The 15,323-nt window shown below is 40.2% G+C and overlaps 1 protein-coding gene across 1 annotated transcript in view; it reads right to left on the bottom strand.

Moving 5' to 3' along the window:
* The window catches only part of CCDC170 (coiled-coil domain containing 170), a 199,444-nt gene that overhangs the window by 141,988 nt on the left and 42,133 nt on the right, over positions 1-15,323 (bottom strand). Inside the window, exons 5-8 of the mRNA XM_075338162.1 lie at positions 13,020-13,276; positions 11,837-11,981; positions 3,554-3,739; positions 301-618 (exon numbers count right to left, since the gene is read on the bottom strand). Coding sequence (XP_075194277.1) covers positions 301-618; positions 3,554-3,739; positions 11,837-11,981; positions 13,020-13,276 — 906 coding nt within the window. The remainder of the gene's footprint in view (positions 1-300; positions 619-3,553; positions 3,740-11,836; positions 11,982-13,019; positions 13,277-15,323) is intronic.

The following is a 15,323-nucleotide window of genomic DNA, read 5'->3' as shown; positions in this document are numbered from 1 at the left end:
GGGGAAGGAAGCTGACTCTGACAAAGTTTCTTATAATCTCCTGTCCTAATAATTAATACAAAGTTTTTAAAAGTACAGTTATGTTTTAAGCAGAGGCACCAAGCATATGATCACCATGCACAATGCAAAGCATTGGCCAAAATGGTGTAACGCGCATCATTACTGGACATTTTACTACCGTATCTGACATTAATCTAGTTTGGCAGATGCCTAGCGAGAACTGTTCAAGTTCATATACTTAAATCTTCATGGCAACTATACTATACAGTAATATATAGTAATCCTATAGTATAAACTTACAATTTGTTTATTTTCTGTCCTGTTGCACAAGTCACGTATCCTCTCCAAGATGGCCTCTTCTTTTGGCTTCACAGGTACAGGATCCCGATTGAGAGCAGCTGCAACTTCTTCCTTGAAAGATTCATGTAAGCTTCTTGCCGCCTTGGCCTCTCCTAAACTACTCTTCAATGTCACATCTAGTTCGGTAGTGCTCTTCTTTACATGGTGTAGCTCTTGTTTGCTGGCCTCCCAGGCTCGATGAGATGCATTTAACCTATCAGTGAGCATTGTAACCTCATTTTGAAGAGCATGCTTGGCATCAGTAACACTTTCTAAATTCTGAAATTAACAGAATAAAATGAAAAAATCATTTATTATTTACTTATCACAAAACCAAAACCAGGTCTGCTTACAATGGGTTGTACATACATGCTGACTTTCATCAAAATGATTGCAACTAGTAGGGCTATTGATGTTGAACAGGTCTACCTACTATTCTCCTGCACTATGGCGCACTTTATTTCATATTTCTCCAAAACTGAAAATTTAACCACTCTCTTCCTCCTACATGAACATTCAGCACTATAAGAGAGCTTTGGTTTTATAGAAAAATACAAAGTATTGTAGAAGTAGTGAATGGGATAAGCCAATCTACATTATACACATACAAACGCAAATATTAAGTGGCCCAAAAAAAAATCCAACATGACAAATCACCTTTTTAGTAAAGATTTGCTGGGAATCAGTAGTCTGAGTAATGAAAAGTGAATATTTTGGATCTACTGTGCATACAAGCTGCTATTGACTGTGATTAAAAATAAGACAATTCTTAAAGAGGACCAACCACCAGGATTTACCTATATAAACTAAAGTCAGCGCTATAATGGCACTATCAGGCTGATTCTATACATACCTTTAGTTGTGAGATCGGATGTATAGTTTCTGAAATATAGGCAAGTAAAGATTGTGAAATGCACTGTTATTTGATGATAGGTGTAATGGAATATCTCATACGTGGGTCAGGTTTTGCTAGTTTTTCCCACCCCTTTTTGCCCGCCTGTCCGTTCTCCACCTGTCTTTGTTATTACAGGGTGAAGAAGGAAAGCGGAAGGATAAGGGAAAGAAAGGACAGGCAGGCAGACAGGAGCAGGAATAACTAGCAAAAACCGACCTACCTATTATATATTCCGCTGCACCTCTCATCTAATAACAGAGCATTTCACAAACTTTACTTGCCTATAATTCAGAAACTATACATTCGATCTCACAACTAAAGGTATGTATAGAATCAGATTGATACCACCAGTATAGCACTGGCTTTAGCTTATATATGAAAATCCTGGTAGTTGGTCCTATTTAAGCTGCCATGGCCAGTCTTTGCACTAAATACTCTGTTTAACAGGTTTCATGTAGCACTTCAATGTTAACCCTTTCACCACTTTACAATAATCTGGCCTTTGTCATAAAGTCCCCAGAGTCGCTGTGGGCCTGTGGGGCAAGTTGTCATTGGACTAGTTAGGTCAGAACCAAAGAGGCTATGACAAGGGACAAAATCTGGCGATGGCAACACTTTTAAGAGGATAGCTGGGGTCTGAACCAGGAGAAAGGGATTTGTGACAGAATCGTCAGACAAATAAAGGATTAAATCACTCCAGGGTCAGCATCAGGTAGCAATCTTAAGGTGGTGTCACACATAGCGACGCAGCAGCGATCACGACCAGCGATCTGACCTTATCAGGATCGCTGCTGCGTCGTTACATGGTCGCTGGTGAGCTGTCAAACAGGCAGATCTCACCAGCGACCAGTGACCAGCCCCCAGCTAGCAGCGACGCGTGGAAGCGTAACTAAGGTAAATATCGGGTAACCAAGGAAAGCACTTCTCTTGGTTACCCGATATTTACCTTAGTTACTAGCGTCTGCCGCTCTCACGCTGCCAGTGCCAGCTCCCTGTTCCCTGCACTCCTAGCCAGAGTATACTTCAGGTTAATTACCAAATGTGTACTCCAGCTACGTGTGTAGGGAGCAGGGTGCCGGCACTGGCAGCGTGAGAGCACACCGCTTAGCGCTGGCTCCCTGCACTCCTAGCCAGAGTACATATCGGGTTAATTACCCGATGTGTACTCCAGCTACGTATGCAGGGAGCCGGCACTGGCAGCATGAGAGTGGTGGACGCTAGTAACTAAGGTAAATATCGGGTAACCAAGGAAAGGGCTTCTTGGTTACCCGATGTTTACCAGCTTATCGCAGGCTGCCAGACGCCGGCTCCCTGCTCGCTGCTCGCTTCAGTTCGTCGCTCTCTCGCTGTCACACACAGTGATGTGTGCTTCACAGCGGGAAAGCAACGTCCAAAAAATTAAGCAGGATATTCAGCAACGACCGGCGACCTCACAGCAGGGGCCAGGTCATTGCTGGATGTCACACACAGCGACAGCGACGGGACGTCGCTGCTACGTCACAGAAAATGGTGACTTAGCAGCGACGTCGTTGTCGCTATGTGTGACACCACCCTAAGGGTCAGACAGATAGGGTAATGAATAGGAGACATATCCAATATCATGATCAGGAAACAGATATAGCCCAATAAGTCAGTATGAAAACTTACAACTGTCAAGAACTGAGTGTGAGGGGAAAATTTAAATAAGACGTTCTCAGGATTTGGACTGATGACTGTCCCTAAACAGCAAGACTTAATATATGCAAGGTTATAATTAGTTGAGCAGCAATACAGGCTACCTAGCTCAAGGGACACAAACTCCAATGCTGTTGTAGCTAGCCATAGCAAGCCACACCTAGTGGCATAGCAGAAGGCAAATATGACCCCCGTGGTGACACCACAGCCACCTCCTCCACTATCAGTAGCAGTTAGAGCAGTGATACATGACAATGGAGATAGATGGCACAGGACCATGGCCAGCTAAGAATATAACAGCAGTTTTCAGCGTTAATTTTACAACATTGAATAATATTTAGAATTTATAGCATTGTATTATGTTAAGTCATTCATGTAAAAATGTCATGACAAGAAGTCTATTTTTCAGGAAAGAAGTTAATACTAATAAACTAACAAAAGAAGACTCTCAAGAAAGTGACGTCAAGAATATAAAAGATGTGATGTCCCCACTGGAAACAAAAGAGTAGTACAGCACATTTTGCATTATAATAGCCGGCAGTGATCTTCTAACCCAGCAAGTTTCACATCCATACATTGAGTAAGGTAACTTGCTCTTTTACCCAAGACATAATCCCTGAAAATCGCAGAGCTGAATATACAAACCTTGTGCAGGGTGTCTATTTGCTGGATAAATGAAGTGTTCTTTTTTTTCTCTCTTTTCACTTCTGAGACCAGCTTCATTATGGTCTCTCGGCTGGCTTTAGACTCCGTCTCATTGACATTAATGGTTTCCTCCAGAGTGAATATATTACCTTTTAATATAGAATTCTCCTTGCAGAGTTCACCTGCCTAAAAAAAAGTGCCAAGCTTGTAGTTTTGCTTATAAGTAGACATTACAATATTCTTATACCTATTTCATCACAGGGAAGGAAAACCTAAACCATGTCAGGCCAGTGAATCAAAAAGCAATTCACAAGCTGCAAAAAAAAAATACGTGAAGATTGTAGGAAGCGCTGCAGATTTTAAAACCTACAAAATGCTCTTTCTATTGGGAGATTATATCTCTATTTTCCAGAATGGATGAATGGATAAATCTGCATCTGAATGTAAGTGGAGATTTCAATGAACACATATATGCAAATTTACAAGGTAGCCACTGTGTGGACGCCTGGAGGACGGCTTAGCAGCAGTGTATAGCTATCTGCATTATAACTCTGGAGTGGCTTACAGTCCCTGACAGAAGTTCTGTCGCTTATCCATGTTATGTAAATAAAAGCTTATAACCTGACTTTAAATTCATCCATTGGTTTCATAAATTACTCTTTTGAAAGCTGAAACCCTCCCAAATTTGGTTTAGGTTATGAAAATAAAGTTGCTGCAAAGCTGAAATATTGATCATTTAATGAACACAGAAAGGTCAGATTTTGGCAAGACAAAAGTTTTGTCATATAATGCACCCAATCCTAGTTTACATCATCACCTGTGCTCACTAAATGATCGGTTAATTAGTGGGTGAGTATAAAAAGAAACCCAGCACCCCAGACCTTCCCTTGAACTGCAACTTGACCTCTGACAACATGCCAAAAATCCACCCTGTGACCAAAGCCTTGATTATCAAGAGGCTGAAGACTAGATCCACTGCAGAGGTGGCTGGCACCTTTAGGGTATGTGCACACGTTGCTTTTTACCTGCTTTTTACCTGCTTTTTTGCTGCTTTTTCTTCTGCGCTGTTTAATGCCAAAATGGATGTGTTCTTCTATTCAAGCAAAGTCTATGGGAATTTGGGTTTCTTGTTCACACTATGTTGTTCAAAATGCTGCCTTTTTGTGGCAGAACTTTGGTCTAAAACTCAGCTTTTCAAAGAAGCAACATGTCAATTGTTTTTGCCATTTGGGTTTTGCACTGCAAAGCTGAGTTTTTGACCAAAGTTCTGCCACAAAAAGGCAGCATTTTGAACAACATAGTGTGAACAAGAAACCCAAATTCCCATAGACTTTGCTTGAATAGAAAAACACATCCATTTTGGCATTAAACAGCGCAGAAGAAAAAGCAGCAAAAAAGCAGGTAAAAAGCAGGCAAAAAGCAACGTGCGCACATACCCTTAATGTGTCTCAGCGTCAAGTACAAAGAATTAAAAAAAGATTTGAAGAGACTGGAGATGTTTTTGAGAAGCCCAGGTCCGGCAGACCCCGCAAGACAACTGCTCAGGAGGAACGTTTGTTGGTTAGAAAATCCAAAGCCAGACCCTCTTCCACTGCAGCAAAGCTCCAAGAGGCCTGGTCACCTCAAGTCCCTGTGTCAACTAGAAAAGCTTGTAGGATTCTGTCTCGAAATGGCCTACATGGTCGAATCAGTGCCCAGAAGCCAGCACTAAACAAAAGGCAATTATAAAACCGTGTGGCATTTGCCAAGTCCCACAGCCTGCTAAACAGATGGACGCTAGAAAAGTGGCAGAAGGTGGATTTCTCTGATGAATCTTCAGTTGAATTACACCACAGCCTCCGCAAATACTGCAGGAGACCTACTGGAGCCCATATGGATCCAGAAAATAGTTAAGTTTGGTAGTGGAAAGATCATGGTCTGGGGTTACATTCAGTAAGGGGGTGTGCAAAACATTTGCAAGGTAGAAGGCAATATCAATAGCCTAAAATATCAAGAAGTATTAGCTACCTCTTATATTCCCATGGGGTCAAATTCTGCAGCAGGATGGTGCTCCATCTCATACATCCATCTCTACAACAAAGTTCCTCCTGACAAAGAAGATCAAGGTGCTCAAGGACTGGCCAGCCCTGTCACCAGACATGAACATCAATGAGCATGTTGGGGTAGGATGAAAGAAGAAACTTTTAAGACAAAACCAAAGAATCTAGATGAACTCTGGGAGGCATGTAAGACCGCATTCTTTGCTATTGCTGATGATTTCCTCAATAAATTGTAGGAATCATTGTTGAACCGCATGGATGCAGTCCTTCAAGCTCATGGAAGTCACACAAAATATTAAATATGGCTCTAATAGTGATAAGGCCGTAATTTAGGTTGATGCAATCTAATCATGCATCCCTCTTAAACTGTCTGCAGTCCAAATTATGAGTCACTCGTGGTAGCATGCATTACCCTCTCTTTCGCTCACACCAGAGAGACGTACTCAGATATGAATCGAAAGTAAGACTGATTTATTTCCGGAAGTGTTACAAATATATATAACCTTATTGGCTAGGTGCCAAGAATACGTAACACGTCTCCTATTGGATAAAGTAGAACAGCTTATTCTGTGATATACAATTTACTGTAATGTGCTTGGTTCCTCATTTATATTAAGCAATGTCAGCATTATTCACTTGTCACAAGAATAGCCCAGACTGTCTGCCTGAGTCCTAAGCCAAGAGATATGTGGGGTACAGTTCAAACAACATCTTAAATCTTGTTCTTTATGGATATCTCCATGTAACTCCTATATACTCATAATAATGATAATCACATCCCTAACAATAGCACCACAACTTCATTCACTAATGTTATGCAACATATCTTTGAATTAGAAGTTAATTATTTGTTTGATGAATTTAAAGTCAGGTTATAAGTTTTTATTTACATAACATGGATAAGCGACAGAACTTCTGTCAGGTAGTGTATTTTCAGGGGATGTTTTATATTTATTTGATGACGGGTCCTGCTGTATTTTTTAAAGAGAATCTGTCAGATACTTTTTGCGTACATTACTAATACCCAGTATACTGAAATAGCGCTTGTGCAGCCCTTTCAGAAAATGTAACTTTTATTACTGTAAGTTAGCCTGTTGTGTTGCCGTATGCCTCAGAAAATTTATAGTCAGCAGTTAATGCAAAATTAATATCCACCCCTCTGCACCAGTGTCAATGATTGGATGCAGTCAGACTGCCATATTACTCATCCAAGGATCACATCACAATCCTCAGACGGGTGGTCTGCTCTTCTGACCTGAGTTTCACAGCAATGAAAGTTACAAATCCTGAAAGGGCTGCCCAAGCACTATTTAAGGATATTATTGGCATGATATGCAAAAATGAACTGCAATTAGTGCTTATTTTTGTAGTAGGGCATATATTTTAAGTATGCTTCAAAAAGCCCGAAAAATTCTCCTAGGTTTATTTTCAGGTAGGACTTATTTTCTGGGAAACACGGTACATAGGTCTCCCCAGAGGAGCAAAATCTACATAATGGGTTGGGAATCTTTGGAATAAGTGTCCTGCGACTTATATTTGTCTAGGAATGCACAGTCCAGATATACATCAGAGCCATTAGACACAATTTCCATTGGTAACAGCAAAAAAGTTACAATCTATATGGTATAAAGTTTTAGAGCATGCTCACACATGTTGGGTATTCTTTACATAAAAAAAGTAGCAGGCAATTTATAATGTACAGAACGTGTTCTCTGGTCACATCCGTGTGAATAATGTGTATATGCATGAGAAATGTATGCGTATGTGTGTATATACAGTGTATGCAAGCCTAGAAAACTCTTCCAGACATGTCAATGAGCACCTGCAAGCTATAGCTTAAACCTTCGCTCATTATTTTTTGCAGCAGTGGGTGGTTCTAGCAGTGACTGACAGCTTTATTTGCAAAAATTTCCATACAGTAATTGCTGAAACTGCCCACTGGACCCAAAATCCCAGAAAGAGCAGAGTTTTATATGCATAAATCACCGGATATACTGAGTCTTATCTCACAAAACCATATTATCAATCTGCTCAGCTCCTCCTGCTCTATAACATGATGCCTGCAGATAGTACAGCATTTTCAAGTGACAGGTTCTCTGTAAGTCCTTTACCTTTTCTCTAATTATGAATAAAGCAGAATGTATAAAAATATACAAATACACACCAATACCATAGAGCTCTGCCCCCCACCATGTGGGACTAGCAGCTGTCTACCAGTTTGGAGCATTAGCACCCAGTCTAGCAAACAGCTATGCAGAAAGTTCTTCAGATGGAGACTTTTCAGAGAAGCACTACATGTAAGAGCATGTCTGCATACGCACATACTGGGTGAGGGGGGAGGGAAATATGGTAAGATGGAGACAGAATGATACTGCCAGTTAGAGAAGTGCTTTGAAGCCGGATACTTTGTATCACACAGGTAGAAGAAAAGACCGGGTTTATGCCGCGCTGAAAACCACTGATGCGTGTAAATTAAAAGATTTCCTTTTTATTGGATAGTTCCTACGCGTTTCAGAGACATCCGTCTCCTTCCTCAGGAAAAGAAATCATCTTTTTTTTGTAAAAAAACTTTTTCTTTATTTCCAAAGGTCTACGCGTTTCAAAGGCATGTCCGCCTTCTTCATCAGGACAAGGAAAAATAAAAGAACAGCCTAACACATGCTGCACCCAGAGGATACATATATACCACTAAAAGGGAGTTGTCATGTATGCGGAATTGACATCATCTGTCAAATGACTAAGCTGCACATGAAGCAAACAGAAAAGAGTGAAAAAAATAGGGGAAGTTTATGCATAAGAGAAAAAAGAAAAAAGTAAATTGGTGTAAGTGAAGAGAAATTGTTACCAGTAAAAATATAAATAAGAAAAAATAAAAATCAAAAATGAAATGAAAAAAAATTTTGAAATTTTTTTTTTAAAAAAATATATACATATAAAAATATATATATACATATTCATATACAGTGAGTGTGTCCTATGATGGTTTAAAGTGCAGAAAAGATAAAACCTTGTGAACTAGAGAAAAGCTGTGCCCAATTTTCAAGTATTAAACCTTTAAAAAGGAACAGGTAAAAAAACTTTCCATATAAAAAGGGGGAATCATGATAAATTTAATGTGAAATATGCAATATGCATGTGTATCCAGACAGAAGTGTTGAGTGAGAAAGATAAACGTAACATGAAAAACCCATCGCGCGTGCGCAGGCAAAGGTTCCTAGAAAGAAGGAGACCAATTGACTGAGAAAGGTAAAAAAAGGTCAGGAGCGTGGGAAAAAATGAAATGCGCGTGCGCACCACGCTCATTGCTAGAACACCGGCACTCCTGAAGGGGTGAACGGAGTTCAAAGAAAGAGAAAAAAAAAAAAAAAAATTATAAAAAAAATATAAAATAAAAAAATATAAAAAAAAAGAAAAAATTATAATTGAAGCCGGATACAACAGTATGGCCAGTGTGCTTAATGTAAGAATACTAAATGGGGTAAAGTGAGCACTCCAGCTTTATAAGGAAATAACCAGCAGGATTTTGCTATATACAGTAAAGGCTGTGCCATAATGGTACTAGCATGGTGAATAAAATCTCACCTTCAGTTTTCATATTGAATCTTTGATTGTAGGAAAAAAACATTCATAAAGGTCCAGAAATTTGTGCATCCTGTGATTGATGTGTGCATCGGGGGCGGCCCTTTTGTTTGTCAGGTCCTTGGTGTTTATTCCTCCTCAATGGCATGCCACCTTTTCATTATTTAAATATTGCACCGTGCCACCATTGCTGCTGTTGACTGCGTATGTGCATTGCTACAGTAATGATGTCTTCATTAAAATGGCGCCGGAGTTCGCATATGCATGTACCGTGAACTCCGGTGCCATTTTATTGAAGACACTGTGGAGAAGACTAAAGGGGGTGTTACATGCTGCGATATCGCTAGCGATGTCGCTGGTGAAAGCACCCGCCCTTGTCGCAGCGATTTGCCCGTGGCGCACAAAATCATTTGAAGCTGTCACACGTACTTACCTGCCTAGCGACGTCGCTGTTGCCGGCGAACCGCCTCCTTTCTAAGGGGGTGGTTCATGCGGCGTCACTAAGCGGCCACCCAATAGAAGCGGAGGGGCGGAGATGAGTGGGACGTAACATCCCGCCCACCTGCTTCCTTCCGCATTGCAGGCTGCAGGTAAGCTGCAGTTCGTCGTTCCCGAGGTGTCACACATAGCGATGTGTGCTGCCTCGGGAACGACGAACAACCTGCGTGCTCAACAATCCACGATTTTTTAAAAAGGAACGACATGTCAACGATGGACAATAAGGTGAGTATTTTCCATTGCTAACAGTCGTTCCTTGCTGTCACACGCAACGACGTCACTAACGATGCCGGATGTGCGTCACGGAATCCATGACCCCGGCGATATATCTTTAGATACATCGCCGCGTGTAACGGGGCCTTTAGAGCGGCAGCAGCGTGTGCGCAGATTGAATTTTTTTTTCTTCTGCCAATGCACCCCTGCAACTCATAACCTTCTCCACAGTGTCTTCAATAAAATGGTGTCAGAGATCGCAGTACACACATGCATGGACTCCGGCGCCATTTTAATGAAGACATCATTACTGTGGCAATGCGCATGCGCTGCCAACAGCAGCAATGGTGGCATGGTGCGATATTTAAATGATGAAAAGGGCCATACAATAGAGGACACAGGAGGAAGACTATACACCGAGGACCCGACCCACAAAGGCGCACCCCACTGCACACGTCAATCACAGGATGCACAAATTTCTGCACCTTCATGAACACTTTTTTTCTACAATCAAAGATCCAATATGAAAACTGAAGATATGATTTTATTCACCATGCTAGTGCCAGTATGGCACTGCCTTTACTATATATAGCAAAATTTGCTGGTTGGTGCCCTTTACAAATCCTGCCTAAGGAAATGTGCTTTTTGTGGTTTTCATAGAAAGTGCTAAGGTGGGAGGGCACTGCATGTGGCTTGTGATCACCTTACTGGCATAGAGTAAGATATCTATTCAAAGTAATATACTGACTAAATAAATTATAAGTTCATCTACTGACAAAGTGGTATCCAAATATGGCAAATCGGAAAAAAAGAGCATGCACATCTCATCCCATGTTCATTACCACTGTTGCATGCACCTTCCTCTTGAACTACAACTTTCTTAATTTTCCTCCATTATTTCTCATTCTAATTTGCTATACATAAATGCCACATTATTGTATGTCATTTGTACTGTTGTCTTTTGCACAGTACATTGAAGATGGTATGCAAATAGCTAATTATTTCAGAATGCCTCAATATTTATGATCCATATTTGGAAGGAAAAAAGTCACCAAAAATGCTAAAAAGTTGCCATTTTAAAAATGATTTGTCATCTGGTCAAGTGTCCAGATTTTGCTCTCAATTTACTTTGCCAAGTATTTAATGTCTCTTTTTTTTTCTAAATCCACTATATGGTTTGGGAGATATAGGCCCTTTTATTTACTGCTAATTTTTATGGTCTTTACCAAGGGGGTGGTGCTACAGGATTTTCTGGGGAAGAGTCTTAAGGCTGCATTGAATCATAAACCTGAGGATTACACCACGTTGTTAAAAACAATAAAAATAAGCATTAAATAAGAAAGCACATATCTCTATAACTGCTAAATAATATTCAGGGGAACAATGGGAATAAAATTTCAGCAAAAACTCGTCACTTTTTACTCGGTGACAGGTCCTCTTTAAAGGGAACTTGTCAGCAGATTTCCCAAAACTAAATTCCCCACCTTTAATGTCTCTCTTACCTAAATGCAGTAATCAGTATACAGGCCCCCCAACTTCCACTAAATATCAAAAAAAATGGCATTTATAATTAAACCAAATGGCATGGTCCAGTGCAATGGTGACCTTGCTCGATCCCCGGTATCCCCGTAATCGCCGTCCTCCTGCTTTAATTAGTATGGATGACATGTCCTACATCATCCAGACAACACTGCTAATCTCGCTATGGTGGAATTGTAAAAGAAATTTTTGGGGATATGCAGAGGGAGTTGGGAGCTTTTGTACAGGATGTTGGAAACAGGCGTTGAAGGCGGTGACTTTAGTTTACATTGGCAAAACCTGGGACAGTTCCCTTTAAGTACATTGACGGGATTGCTGTCGCAATGATCATATTTTGCAAATATTTCATTTATTGATTTAAACATTTAATCACAGGAAATACTCAATATTTATATATAGTTCTCATAATCATTACCTTGGACAGTATCATTGCTTCTGGATCTTCTTTTCCCATAATATCTATACCCAAACTTATGGATAGTTGAGTCACAAAGTGACTATGACTCCGACTATATCTTGAAGCCTCGGATCTGCTATCTTCCAAATGAGCCATGTGGGTTCTAGATAAGGAGAGACATGTATATTTCTCTCATGATTATAATAACAACAATGTAACACCCAACTATAGGCATCTGTAAAATACAATTCACCAGTAAATGAAACAGTCAGTGAAACATATGCATGTTCAGTGTTATCCACATCCAGTCATAATGATCGGAAATCTGTCATTAGGATCAGCCTTCCTAAGCCATCTATATGGACTTTAAGTCATAGACAGCAGAATATAATGATACATTGATATCTGTGATCCGATATTTTACTCCAGAGAGATCCATGTTTTTCTTACTATATAATTGAACTGTAAAAATCTGTGGGCCGGATAGGCATCGTCCTGATAATCTGTCCCAAGATCTGAGAGGGGTTATTACCAGTGTGAGACATGTAATGACTGACACTTTGGTCTCATAAGCACACACAGCTCTGTGGTTAGATCATAACTAACACAGTACAACAGAGCTAACACAGTACAGCAGAAGTGAACTTTGTCCCTCATAATGGTGGGAGCTCTTCTTCAGACCTGTGTGTGATTATAACTAACACAGCAGAGTTTAACCTTGTCTCATTACAACATATTTGCAGATTTCTTCTCACAGTGCTTTTAGCTCTGCTGTATTACCATGCACTCCCCCATTAGATGCCTGTGAGAAAGAAGATGAAGCACTGTGAAAGAACTGCAGCTGCAAATGTTTTTTGTCATGAGACAAGCTTCAATTCTACTGTTAGCTTTGATCTCACTGCAGAGTTTTGTGTGAGTAAGAGAGCAGACTGTCAGTCATTACATGTCTCACACTGGTAACACACCATTTCTTTAAAATGAGCCCTGGAGGCAAATTCTCAGGGATATCTGTGTTCGGGCCATAAATCTTAACAGCTCATTTACATATTAAAAAAAATGTGGAATTCTCTAGAACAAGAAATTGAATCAAAGACATTAAGGTATCACTTTAATCAACTTTCTATGACCTACATGCCCATATAGATGGTTTGGGAGGGTTAATGCCACTAACAGATTACCTTTAGTAGAAGTGATAGCTTACTTTACATTAGACTCCATTTCTTGTAGTCTTTCTTTCAGTTCCCGGTTTTCCTGAATGATTCCCTTCAAGGTTAATTCCGCTCTGGTTTTTGAATTTGCCAATATACCCGAATCTTCCTCTGTCTCCTGTAGCCTTGCTCTAAGAGAGGTGATAAGGGAGCATTGTCGTGCATTGTTTTCTCTGTAGCTTTCCACTTCAGCTTTTAGCTCTTGCAGACCCAATTCTTTGGAGGAAAGCTTAGACCGGATATCAAGCAGCTAGAAAAATAAGTTGATAAAAATATTCAATAAGACATTCAATTAGTATATATTCTACAATCTGCAATAGATACAACATTATAATAACTCAAAAGGTCACAGGTATTAATATAATTGCTGCTATATTGGGAGACTTTGGAATGATATAAACAAGTATCCCTAATATTATTTCCCATTGGAAATGTTTTTTCATAGAATAAGCGATTGCCAAGACAAAACAGCTAAATATTCAGTAAATAATTCTCACATTAACTAGTTGTAAAGTTGCTTTGATTAGACTAAACTTATTCAATGGAAATCCAGAGTTAGAGTAAACATTCAGAATCTTTTAATCTATTTGTCATCACTTTTTAAACTACATATGAGTAGAATCTAAAATTCTTTCCAAACAATCCGTTAGAAGACAAAGACTGAAAATTCTGAACAAATCTTAAGGCCACGTCTCACTAAGCGACATTGCTAGCGACATCGCTGCTGAGTCACGGTTTTTGTGACGCAACAGCGATCTTGCTAGCGATGTCGCTGTCTGTAACATCCAGCAACGACCTGGCCCCTGCTGTGAGGTCGCCGGTCGTTGCTGAATGTCCTGGACCATTTTTTGGTCATTGCGCTCCCGCTGTGAAGCACACATCGCTGTGTGTGACAGCGGGAGAGCAACGATCTGAATGTGCAGGGAGCAGGGAGCTGGCTTCTGCGGATGCTGGTAACCAAGGTACACATAGGGTAACCAAGGTACACATCAGGTAACCAAGCAAAGCGCTTTGCTTGGTTACCCGATTTATACCTTGGTTACCAGCATCCGCAGCTTCTAGAAGCCGGCTCCCTGCTCCCTGCACACATAGCCAAGGTACACAGCGCTTTGCTTAGTAACCCGATGTGTACTATGGTTACCAAGCACAGCGTCGTTACACGGGTCGCTGGTGGCTGGTGGCTGATCTCTGATCGCTGTGGAGATCTGCCTGATTGACAGCTCACCAGCGACCATGTAGCGACGCTCCAGCGATCCTTGCCAGGTCAGATCGCTGGTGGGATCACTGGAGCATCGCTAAGTGTTACGGTACCTTTAAAGCGGTGGTCTAAATATTGAAGGCTATCTCCTATCCAAAGGAGAGGGTATAACTTTCCGATCACTGGGGGTTCCTACTGTACCCAAGAACAAAGGCTCTGAAGAGCCCCAGCTGAATGGAGTGGTGTTCGATCATGAACACTGCCTCTCCATTCATTCTAACAGGACTGTTGTGATCAGTCAAGCGTTGTGCTCAACCATTTCCGGAGCTCCCCATTAAGTGCGCACTTTGCATTTTTTCATGAGTTTCCGTAGCGTTTTGAACTGCAGCGTTTTAATGCCAAAATGCATGCGTTGGATTTTCAAGCAAAGTCTATGGGAAATTGTGATTTCTTGTGCGCACAATGCTGTTAAAAATGCAGCGTTTCAGTTGCAGAAAATTTGGGAAAAACTCAGTGTTTAAAGAAGCAGCATGTCAATTTTTTTTGCCATTTTGGCACCGTTTTGCTAACATTGGAGTCAATGTGAACTTTCAAAATACAACCTAAATCAAAATCCCAGCGTTTTACATGCTTTTTTGATGCAGAAAACATGCTTTTTTGACAAAATAAACGCATGCCTTTTTGACTTTATAATAAGGGCATGATATGTCCCTTTACAGACACATATAGTCCGACAATTAAATTAATGAAAAAACATAATTTAAAGTTATTTTATGCATAAATATTATAAAACAGTTATAATTTTAATAAAATTAGCTATTTTGTGCATGATTTTAATCATATTTGTTATCATTTTTTCCCCGTTTTTTTCATAGTGTTTGAATGTTTAAACTTTATTTAGCACTGTATTTGTACTCAAAACGCATCTGACTTTAAGCAATGAAAAAATATGTAAATCGCAGTAAAAAAGCGGCTAAAATGCGGTAAAAACGCAAGCATATTTTTAGCGTTTTTGTGGTCAAAACCAAATTTGACAAAGACAATTTCTGCCAGAGGATGTGTTTAGAACTGCAAGAAACTCAACGCAAAGTGCGCACAT

Source organism: Anomaloglossus baeobatrachus, chromosome 3 (genome assembly GCF_048569485.1).
Source record: "Anomaloglossus baeobatrachus isolate aAnoBae1 chromosome 3, aAnoBae1.hap1, whole genome shotgun sequence".
NCBI lineage: Eukaryota > Metazoa > Chordata > Amphibia > Anura > Aromobatidae > Anomaloglossus > Anomaloglossus baeobatrachus.
This window is presented reverse-complemented; position numbering and strand designations above follow the sequence as displayed.